Source organism: Oncorhynchus nerka, linkage group LG25 (genome assembly GCF_034236695.1).
Source record: "Oncorhynchus nerka isolate Pitt River linkage group LG25, Oner_Uvic_2.0, whole genome shotgun sequence".
Taxonomy (NCBI): domain Eukaryota; kingdom Metazoa; phylum Chordata; class Actinopteri; order Salmoniformes; family Salmonidae; genus Oncorhynchus; species Oncorhynchus nerka.
The window spans coordinates 43,084,745-43,109,474 of NC_088420.1; the positions used below are offsets into that span (position 1 = coordinate 43,084,745).

Consider the following 24,730-nt stretch of genomic DNA (forward strand, 5'->3'; position numbering starts at 1 on the left):
TGCAGGCAGCAGAACGTTCTCCACTGCGTCTCCAGACTGTCACGTCTGTCACATGTGCTCAGTGTGAACCTGCTTTCATCTGTGAAGAGCACAGGGCGCCAATGGCGAATTTGCCAATCTTGGTGTTCTCTGGCAAATGCCAAACGTCCTGCACGGTGTTGGGCTGTAAGCACAACCCCCACTTGTGGACGTCGGGCCCTCATACCACCCTCATGGAGTCTGTTTCTGACCGTTTGAGCAGAAACATGCACATTTGTGGCCTGCTGGAGGTCATTTTGCAGGGCTCTGGCAGTGCTCCTCCTCCTCCTCTTTGCACAAAAGCGGAGGTAGCGGTCCTGCTGCTGGGTTGTTGCCCACCTATGGCCTCCTCCACGTCTCCTGATGTACTGGTCTGTCTCCTGGTAGCGTCTCCATGCTCTGGACACTACGCTGACAGACACAGCAAACCTTCTTGCCACATCTCGCATTGATGTGCCATCCTGGATGAGCTGCACTACCTGAGCCAATTGTGTGGTTTGTAGACTCCGTCTCATGCTACCACTAGAGTGAACGCACCGCCAGCATTCAAAAGTGACCAAAACATCAGCCAGGAAGCATAGGAACTGGGAAGTGGTCTGTGGTCCCCACCTGCAGAACCACTCCATTGTTGGGGGTGTCTTGCTAAATGCCTATTTCCACCTGTTGTCTATTCCATTTGCACAACAGCATGTGAAATTTATTGTCAATCAGTTTTGCTTCCTAAGTGGACCGTTTGATTTCACAGAAGTGTGATTGACTTGGAGTTACATTGTGTTGTTTAAGTGTTCCCTTTATTTTTTTGAGCAGTGTACAAAGCCTACAGTTTACTCACCATTAGTCAGCACCTCTACTAACTTTTTGGGGTGTGCAAGCTCTTGCTTTTCACTAAACTTATGGTGTGACATCACCTGAATGAGAACCAAAGCATTGGCAAATGATTCCATAAGAATCCATATCAGCCATAGACAGAATCGGCATAAGGAACAATGAAACTTGAATTTGTTTCTCATGTTAATACTCAGACTGTACAATGTGAGATGTGCAATATTTCTGCACTATTTGAAGACGGACCGGACTGAACTGAAGCTCAACAGGGGAAACCAAATGTTTCTGTTTTCAAGCATTATTATAAAGTAGCCTAAAGTGTGTTTTGTAGCTCTTCACTTTATTTTGAGCAATACCTTTTATGTACACTGCTGCACACCACTTTTTTTCATTTGAATTCATAATCCTATATACGTAAACAGTTTGGGAATAGAAATCTTTCCTAATAAATTAAGTCTGATAATTGTTTCACGAATTCCTCCACCACTAGGGGCCAGCAAAAAAAAATTCGCCTTGGTTTGCCAGTTCTGCATGCCCTCTTTTTTAAACTTCTGCTCAAGAATTTGTTTGGCCTCTTCAACTAACCCGATTCAATATGGTGGGTACTCAAACATTTACAACCCCACTAAATCTATCGTAATCGGCGCTTTTTAACCAACCGTAATGGTATTTAGGTCTGTAATAGTAACATGTTGGATGTATTATACAATCACATTGACATATTGAGTTGGAATGCCGTTCCTGGCAGTTTTTATGAACAATTTAATGTAGAGTGTTCCCCGAGATGCTAACGGAAGAAGCAGTACGCGGGCATTTGGCTGTCCATGAACAACCTCGTTTTCCATATCTTGATTTGATTAGAATCAGTAGAGAGAACTGGCAGTGCCTTCAATGTTGCAGAATCATCCGATGTGTGTTTGGTGGTGTTGCACCTAGGTATAAGCTGTATGTAAGGAATTGCATTTCATTCGTGATACTGATAAGCATAACTGGTTAGTTTGCTAACTAACGGTACCTTATTGCCAAATCATCCTAGTTAACCTTAGCTAGGGGTCTAGCTACCGGTAGTTATTTATCCATGTACAGTACTAGCCTGCTAGTTATGATTAATCACTGGTGTAACTAGTCATGACTTCCATTTACTAGCCGGGTACCTCGCTAGTTAGCCAGTATACACAAAGTTGCAACCCAGATAACTAGTAACGTTACAAGTAGTAACTGTATTGGGTTAGCTAGTTACGATTTTGCATTTCTGATTAGTAAGCTAAATGTAGGTTGCATGTCAGCCGTGGGAATACTGAAACCTACAATTTCAGCAGCTTCTGTACTTTAATTTCTTACATTAAACCCTGTATCGAAAGTGGCTATGGTGTTGATTTAAGTGGCCAGGTCATTGATAGTACAAGGAAAAGTGAAATGAGAGCCTTTCCCGTGTTTGATGGGTCCTCAATCCCAACTGAACCCTGGTTCTCTCAGACATTTTACATGTGGAGAATTTGGTCCATTCTGAGCATTCGGGAAACTGAAAGTCATTTGCACAACTTTACAACAGGGACGAGTCAGGACTAAGACGGTGAAAAAGGCCGCCCGGGTCATCATTGAGAAGTACTACACCAGGCTGGGAAATGACTTCCACACCAACAAGAGGGTGTGCGAGGAGATCGCAATCATCCCCAGCAAGAAGCTGCGCAACAAGATAGCTGGGTGAGTCTTTCTTTAGACATATGGTCTATGTTTAGAGCATAGAAGGGGACCAAGTGAGCAATGTTTCTCAACCTTTTATCTTGGTGGCACCACTGGCCTTTTGAACAGATTCAATCTTTAGACCAGTGACTTTGAAGAAGTCAGATTTGGCTGTATGTAGTCTTTTAAAAGGATAACCATAACTTGTAATTTGATCACACCATGGTAGTGTTTCTGGGTAAGTGGGCATTTTGTATATGTGAATAAGATGGGGTGGCATGTACATAAACATGATTAAGGTGGTTGTGTTTGAGATGGATTGTTTAGGGGTTTCCCCTTTGTACTGAAATCTTTATGGATGCTATGGGATGAGGCACTATCACATTGGACTATAATTATACATACATACAGACACACACACACACACCCCATACTGTTATCAGGATACCAACACCACTGAGTTGCATAACATGACATAAAATTATTTTACATTGCTCTTCCCCTTTTAATTTGTTGTGCTGAATGACTCATGTTTAGACATTGCTTGAACTTCAGACCGTTTCCACGGTTACCCCATGGATATTCAGTCTTGATGAAATCTACCTGAAAAAGACTCAGGAGTCTCTACAAGCCAGAATGTTGAATACAATTATCTTTACACTTTACCGGTTGTCTGTGCTGTTGGTCTTTTTGACAGTAGGAGGTGGAGATGGGGTATCCACAGAAAAGTGTTTGTCTGACTTTTTGCGGCACCTATAGGTTTTGTCGCTTGTTTTCTGACGCATTGTACTTGATGCACAATATGTAAATGATAGCCGAATGTAACCTTAAAGTAGTTGACCAAAGCATGTTTCCTCTCCATCTGTTGGAACTGTTTGTGAAATTTGCCAGCTGATTGTGTGGGACAACGTTCGGTTCGTCTCGGCCATATTGTGCAAGTGTTTTTCGCATGCGAAAAACAGATAAACAGACCAGTGTACTGAAGGTTGGGTTGATGACGATTCCCTTTGGATATTTTGTCTGATTACCCCCGACATGGGGACAAAATCAGCAGACAACGGGTAAAGTTGAAATTAAGTTCGTTCATAGGACTTGTAGTAGGACTGTTCGGTAATGCTGAGCCTACATGATAGAGATGAGAGTAAGTATTTCTCTCTTGGATTCTAAAAGAAGCTAGTCTATGCTGTGTTTTGTGGCTGGTGTTGCCTATGGATTGAATTTGAGCTTATGTCAACATAAAGCATATTGGTCAACCCTGAAGTAGCTCATTCATTACATTTGTTCATTTAATTAACATCGACTATGCTGCAGTTCAATCAGGTTGGAGTTCAACACTACTTGTAATAGCATGGGTGAATCACAGCCAGTCTGCTGCACTGGCTTGGAGGGACTGACTCATTCATTCTATCATATCCCTGACGTAGCTAATTATTGCTAGTTCGCCACTTAAAACCCTGTATCGAAAGTGATTATGGCATGACTGTTGCCATAATCATTGATAGTACAGGAACAGTGATTTTTGAAAGCTTTTCCCGTGTTTGTTGGCATACCTGTTCCTGTCAAACCCTGTATCTTTCAAACATCTTCTACGTCCGCAACAATCTAAACTTGTGTGAAACTCATTCTCATGTTAGGCTAGTTTCTGGTGATCTTGCAATTTTAAAAAATTAATTACAAATTTAAAAAACTGGTGTGATCCAATGCTGTGACAATTGTGAAGTTGAATGTGAATGAACTGGATTCTTGATTGTGCACTCAGGTATGTGACCCATCTCATGAAGCGCATCCAGAGGGGCCCCGTCAGAGGCATCTCCATCAAGCTCCAGGAGGAGGAGAGGGAGAGGAGGGACAACTACGTCCCAGAGGTAAGTGTGCCCCCACCCACACAGGGCTTAAAAATAACTTTAGATTTACAAAAATCTACCAACCACAGTTTTTACCAGCCAAAATATATTTTTGTGCCAATATTACCCCTCCCCCCAAAAAAAATAAACATGAAATTGCAATTTTTTTTAAACAAATGTATTGTGGTATATTGCTGAATTTAATATTCTGTGACCTTTTAACCAAAATATCAGACACATTTTCAACTGCCCCTTTAAGGTTACCATGGTAATGGGGCCATCAGTCATGTGCCTGTGAGAACCTCACTAGTAGAGGCCGACAATGTCTCTTTGCTAGCTGTCGAAGCAAACTCAAACACTGACAGCTTGAGAAACCAGCACACTGGTCTTGCTTGTATCACTACTCTTTATTAAGCTTTACGTATCGGCCTTCAAGCTCTGGCGAAGGCCTTGAGGCCGATACGTAAAGCATAATAAAGAGCAGTGATGCTAGCAAGAGTGGGTTTGTTCTTTTTTCTCATCTTATTAAATTGTTAAAGGTCTAACACCATGGGCCAAAAAGGTTCTGTATGACGCAAGGAGCCTCTTTACACAATATACTGAACCAAAATATAAACAAAACATGCCAAAATCAAGTAAGTCAATTGAAATAAATTAATTGGGCCCTAATCTATGGATTTCATATGACTGGTAATACAGTTGGGCACAGATACCTTAAAAAAAAAAAGTAGGGGCGTGGATCAGAAAACCAGTCAGTATCTGGTGTGACCACTATTTGCCTCGTGCATTGCGACATCTCCTTCGCATAGAGACGATCAGGCTGTTGATTGTGGAATGTTGTCCCACTCCTCTTTAATGGCTGTGTGAAGTTTCTGGATATTGGCGAGAACTGGAACACACTGTCGTACAGGTTGATCCAGAGCATCCCAAACATGCGCAATGGGTGACATATCTGATGAGTATGCAGGCCATGGAAGAACTGGGACATTTTCAGCTTCCATGAATTGTATACAGGGGTTGTGCATTATCATGCTGAAACATGAGGTAATTGCAGCAGATGAATGGTACAACAATGGGCTTCAAGATCTCATCACGGTACCGCTGTGCATTCACATTGCCATCAATTAAAATGCAATTGTGTTTGTTATCCGTAGCTTGTGCCTGCCCATAGCCTCAACGCCACCATTGTGCACTCTGTTCACAACATTAACATCAGCAAACCTCTCGCACACACAACGCCATACACGTGGTCTGCGGTTCTGAGGCAGGTTGGACGTACTACCAAATTCTCTATAACAACGTTGGAGGCGGCTTATTGTAGAGAAATCACCGTTAAATTCTCTGGCAACAGCACTGGTGGATATTCCTGCAGTCAGCATGCCAATTGCACGCTACCTCAACTTGAGACATCTGTGGCATTGTGCTGTGACAAAACAGCACATTTTTAGTGGCCTTTTATTGTCCCCAGCACAAGGTGCACCTGTGCAATGACATTTAACATTTACATTTAAGTCATTTAGCAGACGCTCTTATCCAGAGCGACTTACAAATTGGTGCTTTCACCTTATGACATCCAGTGGAACAGCCACTTTACAATAGTGCATCTAGGTCTTTTAAGGGGGAGAAGGATTACTTTATCCTATCCTAGGTATTCCTTAAAGAGGTGGGGTTTCAGGTGTCTCCGGAAGGTGGTGATTGACTCCGCTGTCCTGGCGTCGTGAGGGAGTTTGTTCCACCATTGGGGGGCCAGAGCAGCGAACAGTTTTGACTGGGCTGAGCGGGAACTGTACTTCCTCAGTGGTAGGGAGGCGAGCAGGCCAGAGGTGGATGAACGCAGTGCCCTTGTTTGGGTGTAGGGCCTGATCAGAGCCTGGAGGTAGTGAGGTGCCGTTCCCCTCACAGCTCCGTAGGCAAGCACCATGGTCTTGTAGCGGATGCGAGCTTCAACTGGAAGCCAGTGGAGAGAGCGGAGGAGCGGGGTGACGTGAGAGAACTTGGGAAGGTTGAACACCAGACGGGCTGCGGCGTTCTGGATGAGTTGTAGGGGTTTAATGGCACAGGCAGGGAGCCCAGCCAACAGCGAGTTGCAGTAATCCAGACGGGAGATGACAAGTGCCTGGATTAGGACCTGCGCCGCTTCCTGTGTGAGGCAGGGTCGTACTCTGCGGATGTTGTAGAGCATGAACCTACAGGAACGGGCCACCGCCTTGATGTTATTTGAGAACGACAGGGTGTTGTCCAGGATCACGCCAAGGTTCTTAGCGCTCTGGGACGAGGACACAATGGAGTTGTCAACCGTGATGGCGAGATCATGGAACGGGCAGTCCTTCCCGGGAGGAAGAGCAGCTCCGTCTTGCCGAGGTTCAGCTTGAGGTGATGATCCGTCATCCACACTGATATGTCTGCCAGACATGCAGAGATGCGATTCGCCACCTGGTCGTCAGAAGGGGAAAGGAGAAGATTAATTGTCTGTCGTCTGCATAGCAATGATAGGAGAGACCATGTGAGGTTATGACAGAGCCAAGTGACTTGGTGTATAGCGAGAATAGGAGAGGGCCTAGAACAGAGCCCTGGGGGACACCAGTGGTGAGAGCACGTGGTGAGGAGACGGATTCTCGCCACGCCACCTGGTAGGAGCGACCTGTCAGGTAGGACGCAATCCAAGCGTGGGCCGCGCCGGAGATGCCCAACTCGGAGAGGGTGGAGAGGAGGATCTGATGGTTCACAGTATCGAAGGCAGCCGATAGGTCTAGAAGGATGAGAGCAGAGGAGAGAGAGTTAGCTTTAGCAGTGCGGAGCGCCTCCGTGATACAGAGAAGAGCAGTCTCAGTTGAATGACTAGTCTTGAAACCTGACTGATTTGGATCAAGAAGGTCATTCTGAGAGAGATAGCGGGAGAGCTGGCCAAGGACGGCACGTTCAAGAGTTTTGGAGAGAAAAGAAAGAAGGGATACTGGTCTGTAGTTGTTGACATCGGAGGGATCGAGTGTAGGTTTTTTCAGAAGGGTGCAACTCTCGCTCTCTTGAAGACGGGAGGGACGTAGCCAGCGGTCAGGGATGAGTTGATGAGCGAGGTGAGGTAAGGGAGAAGGTCACCGGAGATGGTCTGGAGAAGAGAGGAGGGGATAGGGTCAAGCGGGCAGGTTGTTGGGCGGCCGGCCGTCACAAGACGCGAGATGTCATCTGGAGAGAGAGGGAGAAAGAGGTCAGAGCACAGGGTAGGGCAGTGTGAGCAGAACCAGCGGTGTCGTTTGACTTAGCAAACGAGGATCGGATGTCGTCGACCTTCTTTTCAAAATGGTTGACGAAGTCATCTGCAGAGAGGGAGGAGGGGGAGGGGGAGGAGGATTCAAGAGGGAGGAGAAGGTGGCAAAGAGCTTCCTAGGGTTAGAGGCAGATGCTTGGAATTTAGAGTGGTAGAAAGTGGCTTTAGCAGCAGAGACAGAGGAGGAAAATGTAGAGAGGAGGGAGTGAAAGGATGCCAGGTCCGCAGGGGAGGCGAGTTTTCCTCCATTTCCGCTCGGCTGCCCGGAGCCCTGTTCTGTGAGCTCGCAATGAGTCGTCGAGCCACGGAGCGGGAGGGGAGGACCGAGCCGGCCTGGAGGATAGGGGACATAGAGAGTCAAAGGATGCAGAAAGGGAGGAGAGGAGGGTTGAGGAGGCAGAATCAGGAGATAGGTTGGAGAAGGTTTGAGCAGAGGGAAGAGATGATAGGATGGAAGAGGAGAGAGTAGCGGGGGAGAGAGAGCGAAGGTTGGGACGGCGCGATACCATCCAGTAGGGGCAGTGTGGGAAGTGTTGGATGAGAGCGAGAGGGAAAAGGATACAAGGTAGTGGTCGGAGACTTGGAGGGGAGTTGCAATGAGGTTAGTGGAGGAACAGCATCTAGTAAAGATGAGGTCGAGCGTATTGCCTGCCTTGTGAGTAGGGGGGGAAGGTGAGAGGGTGAGGTCAAAAGAGGAGAGGAGTGGAAAGAAGGAGGCAGAGAGGAATGGGTCAAAGGTAGACGTGGGGAGGTTAAAGTCGCCCAGAACTGTGAGAGGTGAGCCGTCCTCAGGAAAGGAGCTTATCAAGGCATCAAGCTCATTGATGAACTCTCCGAGGGAACCTGGAGGGCGATAAATGATAAGGATGTTTAGCTTGAAAGGGCTGGTAACTGTGACAGCATGGAATTCAAAGGAGGCGATAGACAGATGGGTAAGGGGAGAAAGAGAGAATGACCACTTGGGAGAGATGAGGATCCCGGTGCCACCACCCCGCTGACCAGAAGCTCTCGGGGTGTGCGAGAGCACGTGGGCGGACGAAGAGAGAGCAGTAGGAGTAGCGGTGTTGTCTGTGGTGATCCATGTTTCCGTCAGAGCCAAGAAGTCGAGGGACTGGAGGGAGGCATAGGCTGAGATGAACTCTGCCTTGTTGGCCGCAGATCGGCAGTTCCAGAGGCTACCGGAGACCTGGAACTCCACGTGGGTCGTGCGCGCTGGGACCACCAGATTAGGGTGGCTGCGGCCATGCGGTGTGGAGCGTTTGTATGGTCTGTGCAGAGAGGAGAGAACAGGGATAGACAGACACATAGTTGACAGGCTAGAGAAGAGGCTACGCTAATGCAGAGGAGATTGGAATGACAAGTGGACTACACGTCTCGAATGTTCAGAAAGTTAAGCTTACGTAGCAAGAATCTAATTGACTAAAATGATTAAAATGATAGAGTACTGCTGGGGTAGGCTAGCTGCGTTGTTGACACTACCCTAATCAAGTCGTACCGTTGAGTGTGAAGTTTCTACAATGCTGCTTATCGGGAGCTAGCTGGCTAGCTAGCAGTGTTGGTTACGTTACGTTGCGTTAGGAGAACGACAATAGCTGGCTAGCTAACCTAGAAAATCGCTCTAGACTACACAATTATCTTTGAAACAAAGACGGCTATGTAGCTAGCTATGTAGCTAGCTACGATCAAACAAATCACGAAAAGCGAGCAATGAGAATGCTGTTTAATCAGCTTCTTGATATGCTACACCTGTCAGGTGGATGGATTGTCTTGGCAGAAGAGAACTGCTCTCAAACTGGGATGTAACCAAATTTGTGCCCAAAATTTGAAAGAAATAAGCTTTTCGTGCGTATGAAAGATTTCTGGGATACTTAAGCTCATGAAACATGGGACCAACACTTTACATGTTGCGTTTATATTTGTGTTCAGTGTAACATTCATTCATTATCACTGGTATTGACAATGGAAGGCTGCTGGTCTCTGATCCGATATTTTGTACAGTATCTCCTGCCGTTGTGGCCTTGAAGTAAAATGCTGCACCGATAGGCTACTGTATAAAACACATGTGGTCTGTCAACCCTCCATCTGCAGAGCTATTGGGTGTGCAGGCTTTTTATCTAGCCCTGCTCAAACATACCAGTGTCAGCTTATCAAGGTCCTGTTGAGCAGCTGATTCTTACAATGTTGTGTGTTCGAGCAGGGCCATTTAAAAAAAAAAAAAAGCCTGCACACCCAGTAGCTCTCCTGGAATCTCCTGCAGGAGGGTTGGCCACCCTGAAACATTACATTTATAACCAAATGTGTTTTATGTCATAAAATAATTCCCTCATTCAGTGAACCAGGGATCAAATGGCTAAGGTGGGCGAGGTAGCTAACTAAGATGTTCATCTATTTGTAAGGTTCAAATATTGTATTCACTTCTTGACAGCATTGGAGTTATTTGTCAATTAGGCAATTCTAAGAATATATATTTTTAACTTGGTCAGAATTACATGGCTAGTATTGAATAGAGGAGAATTCTAACCAATTTTGAGCGCTGCGTCATTATTTTACCTGCTGCGTAAATGTCTCTCTCTCCTCTGGCAATGGCCCACTGGCACACGGAGGTGATGCATACACAATGAATGACCAGGATTTTCATTAGCTATAACTGGGCAAATAACTCACTAGCTCGCAATGAATATCAACAAATGTGCACACGCGGCTAGGCTCGCTTTGATCTCAAAAACGCATCTTGCGAATGACTACATGATTGAAAGAATGCTCGTACCTGTCAATGCAGGTCTACAATAATTGCATCCAGAAGACAGTGATCCAATTTTTATCAGAGAGCTTGTTTGTTTGATATTCTGTTTTTACATGTTTTTTTTCGGCCAACTTAAATCTATATTCTTCTTGTCTGACTATTTTTTTTTTCTTCCCCGGGCAAGTGGACAAGCGTTAATGTCAAGCCCTGATAGCTATGCATGCTTCTACTTTGCCTAGGCACCATAAGATGCATTCTCATAAACTGCTTTTAGTCATCAAAAATCGCCTTGCGCTGCTGCCATTGGGAATCTTAAATCTATAGTTGGGATAGGATGTGACACCTTTTGATTCAAATCTGAAATTCTTTTTGATTTGCCCTGTATCGAAAGTGACTATGGCATGAATGTTGCCATTAAAAGTTCAGGAGTAGTGATCTTGAAAGCTTTTCCCGTGTTTGTTGGAATACCTGTTCCTGTCAAACCCTGTATATTTTTAAAAATGTGTTAAGACCGCAAACCTTGCCCCAGGCAGCCAGTAACTGCTGTATGCCCTGTTGAATTGGTGTCATGTGGCAGTGTTGCCTGTTTAACATGCACACTATTAATACATTGTTTTGTGGACAGCGCTGACATGCCATTAGCGCAGTAACTAAATCTTTGTTTTTGTTTCCAGGTGTCTGCACTCGACCAGGAGATAATCGAGGTTGACCCAGACACCAAGGAGATGCTCAAGCTACTGGTAAGTCCCTCACAGGCAGCTACTTTTGGTGTCTTATTGATGACTATATGTGCAGTGTGAAGATGACACCTTGGTTTTAACCCTGTATAAAAAGTGACAAAGGCATGATTGTTGCCATAGTCATTGATAGTACAGGAACCATGACTGAGATTTTCCCATGTTTGTTGGAATACCAGTACCTGTCAAACCCTGCATCTTTAAAATATCTTCCACGTCCTCCCCAGTCTTAACTTCAGGGTGAAACTACTTGGCATTACGAGACCAGTCTTCTGCGATTTACATTGTTAGCATTAACCTGTGGTGTATTCTGGTGGTAACTTGTTGGTGAAATTAGATTTTATCTTCCTCCTTCCTCCAGGACTTTGGCAGTTTGTCGAACCTGCAAGTCACCCAGCCAACTGTCGGAATGAACTTCAAGACACCAAGAGGAGTCTAGGCATTTGTCATATCGCTTAATAATAAAATAAAAAAGAACACAAAAATGTTTCCTAGTGGTGTTGCTGTTTAGAACATGGATGGGCAACTCAAGGGCTGGATTGGTGTCACAATTTTGCCCCAGTTAACACACCTGACTCCAATAATCCACTAATCATGATCTTCAGTTTAGAATGCAATTAGTTTAATCAGCTGTGTTAGCTAGGTATGGGGAGAAAGTGACACACCACTCTGGTCCCAGAGGACTGGAGTTACCCATTCCTGGTTAAGAACAAGTAGAAACGCATGAGTGCACACTCCAGGATAATTAGTATTTTAACCATTTTCAGAAAGGGGAAAGCCATAATCATGCTATGTGGGAAAATGTGAATAGGATATGTGCTTAGTCCTCGTTCATGTGCTTGTTTCAATTGGCCGACCTGTCATTGCAGGCTTTGTGTAGTAAGGTTGGGTTTCTATACATATGTCTAGTATTACTCATTCACTGCTACAGCAGCATTGTGAAGTGAGATTAACATAACTTTACATTTGAGAGCTCTTGAGTTAGTACTGTGCACAGTACTGTTAAAATCTTTGTAGGGTTTTGGATTGAGTGGATTAGAACAAATATTCCATTTGACCCATGAAGTTTAAAACTCAGTTCCCTCTATGATCAAATGGCATCTTCACATTTTGCACTTCCACTTATGTGAACATTGAAAGACATTCCATTATTTACAATTATTTGTTAATGAAAAAACAGTTTTGATCAAAGTTTGTACATTCCATTATTTGTTAATCCAGAAAAACATGCTAAGTAAACATTTTGCAAACATAGCACAATGGGTAGACATCTCAAACCATCTAGAGAAAATCACTCCAATGTGTCTACTACTAAGATAAAAGACAACCGACTAGTAGCCATACCACCTTCTATCCCACTGCTGATTTACCTCTGAAGCTTAACAGTTTTGGACTTGCTCAATCCATGGATGAGAGATCAGATAGAAGTGGTGTTAGAAGGCCAGTAGGGGTGACTCTCCTCTGGTCTCTTTGTGGTTTTTATTTTTGCATGTGTCTATATGACAGTCTTCAAGCTCACAGATAAAAGGCCCCATTTCATGCTACATCACTTTTTTTTCATGGGCTGTGATGAATAGCGTACCCTGGTGTCCACTGGCAGGTTATGGGTCTGGTGAAGTGATGTGGATTGTAAAAGAGGTGCACCAGGCCAATCAGTAGAGATTGAGAAAGGGGAGGGGGGGGTTATCAGACCATATCTGAAATGATAGCATACACAAACCACAATACCCTTGGGATCTGGTTTTCATTTCCCATCTGCACCCTATTGGAACTTTGGTGGAACTATATTGTATAGCAAATACCAGGTAATCACTAAGAATATATGACATGGTAAAATGGTTATTACACAGTTAAAGTAACCTATTTTATACTTTATTTTTTAGGTATTCAATAACACAAGCACCACTGGTAGCAGGTAGAACTGCAGTGATATAGATATTGGACTGTTCAACAATGTATTATGATCTCAGCTGGCTACGACCGGGAGACCCATGGGGTGGCGCACAATTGGCCCAGCATCGTCCTGCTTAGGGGAGGGTTTGGCTGGCAGGGATGTCCTTGTCCTATCGCGCTCTAGCAACTCCTGTGGCGGGCCGGGCGCAGTGCACGCTGACACAGGTCGCCAGGTGCATGGTGTTTCCTCCGACACATTGGTGTGGCTGGCTTCTGGGTTAAGGGGGCATTGTGTCAAGGTTGGGTTGTGTTTCAGATGACACAAAACTCTCGACCTTCGCCTCTCCCGAGTCTGTACGGGAGTTGCAGTGATGAGACAAGACTAACTACCAATTGGATACCATGAAATTGGGGGAAAAACGGGGGGGAAAAGTAGTACTATGATTAGGATATACAGTATTTTTCATCCTTGCATAGGGCAGATTATCAACTTGAGTTATAAGTACATAACTTAAACTGGTAAAATCATGCATTGATATTGACAGTTTGTTTTTTTAAATCGGAGTTATTTAAAGTTAGGATTCGGCATCATGTAATCTCGTCTCAACCAAGCGCATCAAGGATGAAAGCCAAATCTTATTTTCCAGTTCTGTGTGCCCGGGGGCACAATAAAAATGGGTTTTCCACTATTCAGTGCTGTGAAACCTCCTGCTATAAATATCCATCAAAAGAGGGGCAAGTAAAAGGGTTTAAAATCCTCCCCTTGTTCCTCTGCCAATTTCCGCCAGGCTGTTGGCCACAATTTGGTTCCCGCTTGTCTTCTTTTGAGGTCTGTTTAGCGCTGCCTACATAGCCCGTCTTCAAAACTCACTGTGCTCACACCCCATCCCTCCACCCCCATTTCCCCAACACACCCACCATCCTCCAACAGCTTCCATCCTTAATCTCCTCTGTGTTGTAAAAAAGTTTAGAAAATGAGCCAGATTACCAGGAAAATCTCACAGAAAATTCTTGCTTTACCTATTCTGAATCAAGCAGTAGTGATTGAGGAAGACCAATGTCACTGCCAGATGAGAGGACTTCAATAACACCAACTGACCCAATCAATCTCAATTCATCCCCAGGAACAGAAATAGCAATTCACCTCCGTACAGCCTAAATCAATCCCATTGACTTCCTCCACTGATCAAAACAAGGTCTCTTATCAATTAAGACACTCATTAAATGTTTGTCTCCTAATTACTTTTCGGTTGTGCTTTAATGTTACATTTAGTTTGCTATAGAGTTTGCTACAAAGTTGAGCTCACCTCTAATCTTAATGAAACAGTTTACAAGCATGTCAACAATCAAGGATTACAAAGGTAAACCCAGACGATGAGCTAAATGCCTTCTATGCTCATGTCGAGGCAAGCAACACTGAACCATGCATGAGAACACCAGCTGTTCCGGACGACTGTGTGATCTATCTCTCCATAGCCGATGTAAGTAAGACTTTAAACAGGTTAACATTAGCAAGGCCATAGGGCTAGAGGGAATACCAGGATGTGTACTGACCAGCTGGAAAATGTCTTCACTGGAATGTTCAACCTATCCCTGACCCAGTTTGTAATACCAACTTGTTTTAAGCAGACCACCCCGAACGCCAAGGTAACCTGCCTAAATGACTATCGCCCCGTAGCGCTCACATCCATAGCCATGAAATGCTTTGAAAGGCTGGTCATGGCTCACATCAACACCATCATCCAAAACACACTGGACCCACTCCAATTTGCATACCACCCAACAGATCCACAGATGACACAATCTCTATTGCACTGCACACTACCCCCACCCACCTGGACAAAAGGAATACCTATGTAAGACTGTTCTTCATTGACTACAGCTGAGCACCCCTCCATGCTCATCACCATGCTCAGGACCCTGGGACTGAACACCTCCCTCTGCAACTGGATCCTGGACTTCCTGACGGACCGCCCCCAGGTGATGAGGGTAGGCAACAACACATCCGCCATGCTGACCATCAACACAAGTGCCCCTCAGATCCTCAAATGGTTCTACAGCACCATTGAGAGCATCTTAATTGGCTGCATCATCGCTTGGTAACTACAAGGAACAGTAACTTACAGTAACTACAAGGCACCCGATGGCAAGGTGCTACAGAGGGTGGTGAGTACGGCCCAGTACATCACCGGGGCCAAGCTCCCTGCCACCCAGGACCTCAGAGGAAAACAAGGCTGCTAAATAGCTAATCAAATGGATTGACCTTCTTCAAGCTGCTTGTTGATCATTGCTAGACAGACATTTTCAAGTCTTGCCATAGATTTTCACGTCAATTTTGAGTCAACTGTACCTAGGCCACTCAAGAACATTCAATGTCGTCTTCGTAAGCAACTCCAGTGTAGATTTGTCCTTTTGTTTTAGGTCATTGTCCTGCTGAAAGGTGAATTCGTCTCCCAGTGTCTATTCCGTTTCATTTTAACCTATTCTGACAAGCATAACTACTTATTTATTTTACCTTTATTTAACTTCGCAAGTATGTTAAGAACAAATTCTTATTTTCAATGACAGCCTAGGAACAGTGGGTTAACTGCCAGGGGCAGAACGACAGATTTGGTACTCAAACAAAACGCTTTGTATTCAGGACAAAAAAATTGCATTTCTTTGGTAAATGTTTTGCAGTATTACTTCATTGTTTTGGAATATGTTTAGTCTGTTCAGGCTTCCAAATTTTCACTATCATTCAGGTTAGTATTGTGGAGTAACTACAATTTATTTTTATTTTTTAACCTTTATTTAGCTAGTGAAATTAGTTAAGAACAAATTCATATTTACCCATGGGGCAGCACACAATTGGCCTAGCGTCATCCGGGTTAGGGGAGGGTTTGGTCGGCAGGGACGTCCTTGACCCATTGCGCCCTAGCAACTTTTGTGACAGGCCGGGCGCAGTGCACTCTGACACGGTTGCCAGGTGGATGGTGTTTCCTCCAACACATTGGTGCGGCTGGCTTCTGGGTTAAGTGGGCATTGTGTAAAAAAGCAGTGCAGCTTGGTTGGGTTGTGTTTCGGAGGATGCACGACTCTCGACCTTCGCCTCTCCCAAGTCCCTACAGGAGCTAAGACTGTAACTACCAATTGGATACCACGAAAGCGGGGTAAAATAATGAGAAGAAAAACAGATACAGAAATAAATACTGGTACCTACATGAGGTCAAAGAAAATAAACAAAACATACACTGAGTATACAAAGCATTAACAACACCTGCTCTTTCCATGACACAAACTGACCAGGTGAATCCAGGTGAAAGCTATGATCCCATATTGATGTCACTTGATACATCCACTTAAATCAGTAAAGATGAAGGGGAGGAGACAGGTTAAAGAAGGATTTGTAAGTCTTGAGACAAGTATTTTGTGTGTGCCATTCAGAGGGTGAATGGGCAAGACGAAAGATTTAAGTGCCTTTGAACAGGGTATGGTAATAGGTGCAACGGTTTGGTCAAGAACTGCAACACTGCTGGGTTTTTCACGCGCAGCAGTTTCCTGTGTGTATCAAGAATGGTCCACCACTACCCAAAGGACATCCAGCCAACTTGGAGCAACTCAATATTAGTAAGGTGTTCCTAATGTTTGGTATATTCATGTAGGTTTTAGGGGCAACAAATAGAATGCAGGGAAAACATTTTACTGGCAAAAGGATCTAAGCTATTTTCTAAAAGATTTAACTAACCAAATCAAATGTTATCAAATTTTAGTTGCCACATGCTTCGTGAACAGTGTAAACTAACAGTGAAATGTTTACTTACGGGCCTTTCCCAACAACGCAGAGAAAGAAAATAGAGAAATAACAGAAAAGTAAAACAAAGTAAAAATAAAAGTAATAATAGATACATATGAGAAACGATAAGTTGGTTATATACAAGGAGTACCAGTGCAGAGTCGATGTGCAGGGGTAAGAGGTAATTGAGGTAGACAAAGTGACAGATAGTAACAGTAGCAGCAGAGTATGTGATGAGTCAAAAAAGTTAGTGCAAAAAGGGTCAATGCAGATAGTCCGGGTAGCCATTTGGTTAACTATTTAGCAGTCTTACGCCGCCTCTGGATGAGCATTTTCCTGTTTGCTTATGGCCTTATACAGCTCATTGAGTGTGGTCTTAGTGCCAGCATTGTTTTGTGGTGGTAAATAGACAGCTACGAAAAATATAGATGAAATGTCTTGGTAAATAATATGGTGTACAGCTTATCATGAGCTATTCTAACTCAGGCAAGCAGAACCTTGAGGCTTTCTTAATATTTGAGATCGCCAACCAGCTGTTGTTAACAAAGTGACACACACCACCACCCCCCTTGTGCTTACCCAACGCTGCCGTTCTGTCTGCCGATGCATAGAGAAAAACAAGCTAGAATATTATCCACGTCCTTGTTCAGCCAAGTTTACAAGAAACAGGATATTACAGTTCTTCATGTCCTGTTGATAAGATAGTTTCGAACGGAGCTCATCCAGTTTGTTCTCCAGTGATTGTATATTCGCCAATAGAACAGAGGGTAGAGGTGGATTATTAACTTGACGCCACAGTTTCATCAGGGTACCTGCACATCGGCCTCTATATCTCTTTCTCTTCCGAGTGTCAGTATTAGGACCTGGTCCGGGGTGGGTAGTATGTCCTGCGCCGCCGACTGATTGAAGTAGAACTCTTCATCCAAGTTGAGGTTAGTGATCGCTGTTCTGATGTCCAGAAGCTATTTTAGGTCATAGGAAACGGTGGCAGAAACATTATGTACAAAGAAAGTTAATATCAGCGGCAAAAAAACACACAAAATAGCAGAATTGGACAGGAGCCCCTAAACGGACGCTATACATTCCAGTGCCATTTCTACATACCGTGAGCCATCTCTTGCACTGAAGGTAGATGGGCTGAAAAGGTGGTAACTTAAGATAACTTGGTCAGTATAAACATGATACATCAATAGCAATCAAATAAGTAACCACACCTAAGGCAAGACTCATTGTGATTCATATTTTTATTTTTTATTTTTACTTTTACTATCATAGTGCAAAAGATGATAAGGTAATTATTTCTGAGAAAAGAGAGAGGATGGCCTCCGTAAACAAGGGTTCTTTCAACATTTTGGGAATAATTTCAGACCCCTACACATTTCAAATAATTATAGAATGCTTCCATATAGGGCATGTCACATATTGTGTATTTATTGGTGTATGTGTATTTATTGGTGTATGTATCAGCTGATGCAAACACATAGCTACAATCTTATTTTATCTGAACTGTTTTCCATAGATGTCTTAAAATCAACCAATACTGTAAAGGTGCATAGGACCAGGAATACAATGTCCTCCATGATGTCATCCAGAAGCCTCTTGCTTTAACCTGTCCAACACCTGCTCCGGGGTTAGTGACCCAGTCACTTTAATAATCTTCTCTCTGGATCTGGAGCCCTGCAGAGAGACATAAGGACATGATGCAGCATTTTAGTTTCAATTTAAAACTGTTCTGTTATGGGCAACACAGTAGGCTATATAAACAAACCTTGTCCAAAACGACTTCACTTCTCTTCAACTCCAGCACCTTGGAGAGATACCGCACAAGCTCCGCATTGGCCTCCCCATCTGTTGGCGGTGCGGCAATAGCGACACCTACTGCCTCTATAGACACATCTGGGAAAGATCATTTTTGGTTTAAAAATGACATAGCCCAGCTACGTTAAATGTATTACACACAAAAAATACACAAATAATGTGGGCACACAAATATGGGGCTAGCCCTCAATTAGTCTCGTAGTTGAGTTTCTATTGCCATCATTTTTCGGTATACAAAAAGAGTGCACCTGTAATTGCGTTCTGTTTAGATCCAGGCTTCGCGTGCACTGAAATTGTCACCACTCCGTTCTTGTTTCGAGCTACTGGCCCAGAAGGTGAAGGTTTCTCCGACGGCTTCTGTAGGCCTACAGTTTTATTCTGATGAAGAGAGAGGGACAACATTTTTACAGTACAGTAGTAAGTAGCCATTGGTCTGCATGAAAGTTAATTTGACTCAAACCTCTCCAGAGAGGACATATGAATAAAATAAAAAATAGTCCTCATTATGTCAAGATCACAACTTATTTATCTCATGATCACAACATAACAAAAGCTGTTTTGTTGAGATCACAAAATAATAAATGTACCACGAATGATCTATTAATTTCTTCAGATGCATGATAACCACTTCATCAAGCAGCCACAGGTTGATTACAACGCAGGGTATTTAAGCCATGAACGATGCCTGACAGACAACCTCGTCTCCCAGTCTGCTTGCTGCCCCCAAGACTACAGCCAATTGCATGCAAGGAACAACGCAGCTAACTTGGCTAATCTTTTGAGCTAACTAGTTAGCTAGGTAGTCTTGTTAGCTAACTAGTTAGCTAGGTAGTCTTGTTATCTATGATGGTTGTTAGCTTACATAACTGATATGTGTAATTATAAGTGACACTTCATGTTTTGTGTATAATATTTACACTCACAGTGGGTGAGCTTCATTCCCGACAGGCTGATCAGATTAAATTTCAGCCTCAAAGGCTGATATCTAGATGCTTTAGGCTGTTTTATAGGTAAAGCTCCTTGCAGGCAGATTAACTGTCAGCGCTTTATAGGCTGATGCTTATAAACCAGAGCGGGTGAGCTCTATTCCTGGCAGGCTGATCAGATTAAATCAGGATGCTGCCTTGTAGGCTGTTTTATTTGTAAGGATCCTTGCAGACAGCCTACAAGGCAGCATCCTGACCTAATCAGACTGCCAGGAATTAACTCTTGATCATTTACATAATGCACTGTTTGCTAATCTTTCTGCAAGGAACTTAACCTATGGAACAGCCAACAAGGTAGAATCCTGATTTACTACAGAGCATTCAGAAAGTATTCAGACCCATTTACTTTTTCCACATTTTTACGTTAGACTTATTTTAAAATGGATTTAATATTTTTCCCCCCTTATCAATCTACACACAATACCTCATAATGACAAAGTAAGAATGGGTTTTTAGACATTTTTACAAATGTATACAAAAAAAAATAATATTACATTTATGTAAGTATTCAGACCCTTTAATCAGTACTTTGTTGAAGCACCTTTGGCAGCGATTACAGCCTCAACTCTTCTTGGGTATGACGCTACAAGCTTGGCACACCTGTATTTGGGGAGTTTCTCCCATTCTTCTCTGCAGATCCTCTCACGCTCCGTCAGGCTGGAAGGGGAGTGTCGCTGCACAGCTATTTTCATGTCTCTCCAGAGATGTTTGATCGGATTCAAGTCCGGGCTCTGGTTGAGCCACTCAAGGATATTCAGAGACTCTTCCAGAAGCCACTCCTGCACTGTTTTGGCTGTGTGCTTAGGATCGTTGTCCTGTTGGAAGGTAAACCTTCGCCCCAGTCTGAGGCCCTGAGCGCTCTGGAGCAGGTTTCTATTAAGGATCTCTCTGTAAATTCCTCCATTCATCATTCCCTTGATCCTGACTAGTCTCCCAGTCCCTGCCACTGAAAATCTGCACAGCACGATTCTGCAACCACCATGCTTCACCGTAGGGATGGTGCCAGGTTTCCTCCAGATGTGACGCGTGGCTTTCAGGCCAAAGAGTTAAGTCTTGGTTTCATCAGACCAGAGAATCTTGTTCCTCATGTTCTGAGTCCTTTAGGTGCCTTTTGGCAAACTCCAAGTGGGCTGTCATGTGCATTTCACTGAGGAGTGGCTTCTGTCTGGCCACTCTACCATAAATGCCTGATTGGTGGAGTGCTGCAAAGATGATTGTCCTTCTGAAAGGTTCTCCCATCTACAAAGAGGAACTCTGGAGCTCTGTATGAGTGACAATCGAGTTCTTGGTCACCTCCCTGACCAAGGCCCTTCTCCCCCGATTGCTCAGCTCTAGGACGAGTCTTGGTAGTTTCAAACTTTTTCCATTTAAGAATGATGGAGGCCACAGTGATCTTGGGGACCTTCAATGCTGCAGAAATGTTTTGGTACCTTTCCCCAGATCTGTGCCTCAACACAACAGAGCTCTATGGATAATTCCTCCGACCTCAAGGCTTGGTTTTTGCTCTGACATGTACCGTCAACTGTGAGACCTTATAAAACAGGTGTGTGCCTTTCCAAATTATGTCCAATCAATTGAATATACCATAGGTGGACTCCAATCAAGTTGTTCAAACATAGCAACGGGTCCGAATATGTATGTATATTAGGTATTTCTGTTTCTTATTTTTAATACATTTGCAAACATTTATCAATACCTATTTTCGCTTTGTTATTATGGGGTATTGTGGGTAGATTGATGAGGTAAAAAAATATTTAATCAATTTTAGAATAAGGCTGTAATGTAACTAAATTTAGAAAAGGGATGGGGTCTGAATACTTTCCGAATGCACTGTATCAACCTCTCATGCTGCTATTGAATCTGATCAGCCTATCAGGAATGGAGCTCACCCACTCTGTAAATGTTAATATTTTCCATAAAAGTATCCCTTACAATTATACACATCAGTTATGTAAGCTAACAACCAGCATAGATAACAAGCTAGCTAGCTAGCTAGCTAACAAGACTACCTAGCTAATTAGCTAGCTTGTTTGCTCACCCCATAAGACTAGCCAAGTTAGCTGCGTTGTTGCTTGCATGCGAAGCTGGAGTGGAGCGTGCCCAATTTTTAACTGGAGCGAGTTTCGAGTTTCCCAAAGGCTGGAGTGTTGGACTTCTCGCCCGCTCCAGTAGCGCTCACTTCACAAGCTCGGGGCATGCCCCGCCCAGCATGCATTTGTAGTCTACCTGTGTGCTGCTATAGCCTCATGCTTGCTTTAGCTACTGTCATGGAGTTCGCTAATTTTAATAAGGAAACTGTTAAAGCACACAGGTGCAAAATCAAGGTGACTTACAAAGATGAGGAGGGCCAAGAGCAAGACGGAATGCGGTGGCGTCGTGTCCACAACTAAATAATCATTGTGGAATCTGAAAATACATGCTTACAGAAATGAAGAAAGTGGGTAGCTAGCTAAATGTGTTAAAGTATTTATAAATAAAAAAATCTGATCTCTTAAAAGTTTAGTTCATTTTCGTTCTATTATCTATACAATAGGACATCATTCATTTTGGCAGGGAGCGCGACCTGAACCCACAAACTTCTGGCCCGAAGCACCATTGACTGAGTCGATAACCTCCCTTATAAACCTGGGTCGCTACAGTGTAGACATGATTTATTTTACCCTTATTTTACCAGGTAAATTGACTGAGAACACATTCTCATTTACATCAACAACCTCCCCAAATACAGGTGTGCCAATAGTTACAGGGGATAGGAGGGGGGATGAATTAGCCAATTGTAAATTGGGCATGATCATATGACTGTGATGGTATGAGGGCCAGATTGGGAATTTAGCAGGACACTGGGGTTAACACCCTTACTCTTACAATAAGTGCCATGGGATCTTTAGTGACCACAGAGAGTCAGGACATCCGTTTGACGTCCCATCCGAAAGACAGAACCTTACACAGGGCAATGTCCCAAATCACTGCCCTGGGGCATTGGGATATATTTTTTTAGACCAGAGGAAAGGGTGCCTCCTACTGGCCCTCCAACACCACTTCCAGCAGCATCTGGTCTTCCATCCAGGACCAAACCTGCTTAACTTCAGAAGAAAGCCAGCAGTGGGATGCAGGGTGGTATGCTGCTGGCCAGTTTATGGACAGTATATGAATAGAAAAAGTGTGTAGCCTACAGCAGTAGTTATATAGGATGAGCCTTATAGGCTCTCCATGGTCAATCTGTAATTGACGTGGCCGTACAGCATGTATTGCAATGCAGCCTCCACAGACTTTAAGGCTTTCATAGCTTAGTGGAGCAGAGCTATTGTGAAGGACGTTGTTAAAAGAAGTTAAGTGTTTATACTGCACATATCACCCCGCCTACTGTCAGCCAAGCATGTCAATGCGGAGCTATACAGAGCCCTCCGCAATGTTACAACATTTTAGAACGGAACAGAGTTTGATTTGGCCTCTGCATGCCCCAGAGGCTCCGTAATTGCGTCACAACCCCCATAGGAAGTCTCCGACCACATTTTCGGATCAAGCATAAAGTGTCTTTTACAATACAGTATATACATGTGTATACATGTGAAGTGGGTAAAACAGTATGGGTAGCAGTCTCTAAGGTGCAGGGTTGAGTACCGCAGGTGGTAGCCGGCTATTAATAGTAACTAGATTCTGGGCTGGGCAGGGTACTGTACTGGGCGGAGGTTGTACTACACGGACATTGTTTTAGCACAGCCCTACCGTTTTGTCCTTTTTGGGCATGTTATGGTTTCCAGAGTAATGTCTTCTTGCTGCCAAAGGTCCCTCAAGCTGGTGTGATGATGAGGACAGTCTCCGACAGAAGTAGAGAGACAGATCCTTTTGGATAAAGTTGCTCAAATGTAACACCTGAAATAATGTTGTCCGGGTTAAACGAAAAGAACGGGTTTGGGTGAACATCAAGGAATCTCAGTGACTATTCAAACTATAGTGCTTTTTTTTGTATATATATGTTTTTATCTCCAGTAACGTCAAGGCACAGCGGTCAGAAAATGTTAACAAAGCTACTACACACAGTGCTGTCTGGGACCTATGTGAAGCTAGCCAGACTAAAGATTAGCAACAATAGTGTAATTTCCGGTTTGCTTTCAAAATAAAAGTCCCAATTGAAATAGTGGAATCATGCCATGTTTGGACTAGATAATACTTAACAAAGTCGGTTTGTTGTTATATAAATTCAGTAAAATGCAATAATTTGTTAATTTGACACAAAAAAAGTAAAAATCTTTTGAAATCTCACGGTGGATGTATTATACTTTAGAATTGCATTGGGGGCATGTGGAATATGTTGAGGGTTATGAATACTTTATGAAGGCACTGTACAGCCTAACCTATTGATTGTGCACTCATGAAATGGGATATCAGCCTACTCACTGACACTCGCAGAACACAACTGTGTAGAGTTTACACAAATATTAGCATTTCATGGGTGCACAATCCATAGAGTAGGCTGTACAGTGCCTTCATAAAGTATTCATAACCCTCAACATATTCCACATTTTTGTGTTACATGAGGATAGTGAAAACATGTTTTTAGAAATCTTAGATAGTTTACTGAAAATAAAGTGGCTCATTTACATAAGTATTCACATCCCTTAGGTAGCGATTACAGCAAGAGCTTTGCACACCTGGATTGTATAATATTTGCACATTATTCTTTTAAAAAAATATTCAAGCTCTGTCGTTGGTTGTTGATCATTGCTAGACAGCTATTTTCAAGTCTTGCCTTAGATCCTCAAGCTGACTTAAGTCAATTGTAACTAGGCTACTCAGAAACATTCAATGTCCTCTTGGTAAGCACCTCCAGTGTATATTTGGCCTTGTGTTTTAGGTTATTGTCCTGTCTGAAAGGTGAATTTGTTTCCCATTGTCTGTTGGAAAGCAAACTGAACTAGGTTTTCCTTTAGGACTTTAGGACTCTATTCCGTTACTTTTTATCCTATAAAACTCTCTATTCCTTGCCGATGATGAGCATACCCATAACATGAAGCAGCCACCACCATGCTTGAACATATTGTTGTGTCTTTACTATCATTAACTGAAGACTGATAGTTTTTATCAAAGATTCTCTGTAATTAGTTATTACGCGATTAGACTGATTAATCATGTAACCGTAATT

General features: G+C 43.5%; 2 protein-coding genes and 2 non-coding genes across 4 annotated transcripts; 3 read left to right on the forward strand and 1 right to left on the reverse strand.

The window, feature by feature from the left end:
• Window positions 1-1,347: 1,347 nt before the first annotated feature.
• Window positions 1,348-11,602, forward strand: LOC115109529 (small ribosomal subunit protein eS17). Its single transcript, XM_029634512.2, has 5 exons — window positions 1,348-1,441; window positions 2,396-2,547; window positions 4,286-4,391; window positions 11,053-11,118; window positions 11,477-11,602. The coding sequence occupies exons 1-5, from the start codon at window positions 1,439-1,441 to the stop codon at window positions 11,552-11,554; spliced, it is 405 nt and encodes a 134-aa protein (XP_029490372.1). The 5' UTR covers window positions 1,348-1,438; the 3' UTR covers window positions 11,555-11,602.
• On the forward strand, window positions 2,191-2,322 carry LOC115109826 (small nucleolar RNA SNORA71). Its single transcript, XR_003860568.2, has one exon. It is a non-coding gene; the product is annotated as a small nucleolar RNA SNORA71 (small nucleolar RNA).
• Window positions 3,979-4,108, forward strand: LOC115109825 (small nucleolar RNA SNORA71). The gene has a single exon (XR_003860567.1). It is a non-coding gene; the product is annotated as a small nucleolar RNA SNORA71 (small nucleolar RNA).
• A 6,407-nt stretch (window positions 11,603-18,009) lies between the features above and the next one.
• lg25h15orf40 (linkage group 25 C15orf40 homolog) lies at window positions 18,010-23,663 on the reverse strand. Its single transcript, XM_029634514.2, has 4 exons — window positions 23,314-23,663; window positions 18,850-18,979; window positions 18,552-18,679; window positions 18,010-18,460 (listed from the first exon to the last, which is right to left on the reverse strand). Exons 1-4 carry the CDS (start codon window positions 23,509-23,511, stop codon window positions 18,368-18,370), a joined length of 549 nt encoding a protein of 182 aa, XP_029490374.1. The 5' UTR covers window positions 23,512-23,663; the 3' UTR covers window positions 18,010-18,367.
• Window positions 23,664-24,730: the final 1,067 nt, after the last annotated feature.

Coding starts and splice junctions, on each gene's coding strand:
- lg25h15orf40 (XM_029634514.2), bottom strand. CDS start 23,511: ATGTTCACCCAAACCCGTTCTTTTCGTTTAACCCGGACAACATTATTT. Junction 18,980..23,313: donor TGCCCAAAAAGGACAAAACG/GTAGGGCTGTGC, acceptor TCTCTTCATCAG/AATAAAACTGTAGGCCTACA. Junction 18,680..18,849: donor TAAACAGAACGCAATTACAG/GTGCACTCTTTT, acceptor GATCTTTCCCAG/ATGTGTCTATAGAGGCAGTA.
- LOC115109529 (XM_029634512.2), top strand. Junction 2,548..4,285: donor CTGCGCAACAAGATAGCTGG/GTGAGTCTTTCT, acceptor TTGTGCACTCAG/GTATGTGACCCATCTCATGA. Junction 11,119..11,476: donor AGGAGATGCTCAAGCTACTG/GTAAGTCCCTCA, acceptor TCCTTCCTCCAG/GACTTTGGCAGTTTGTCGAA.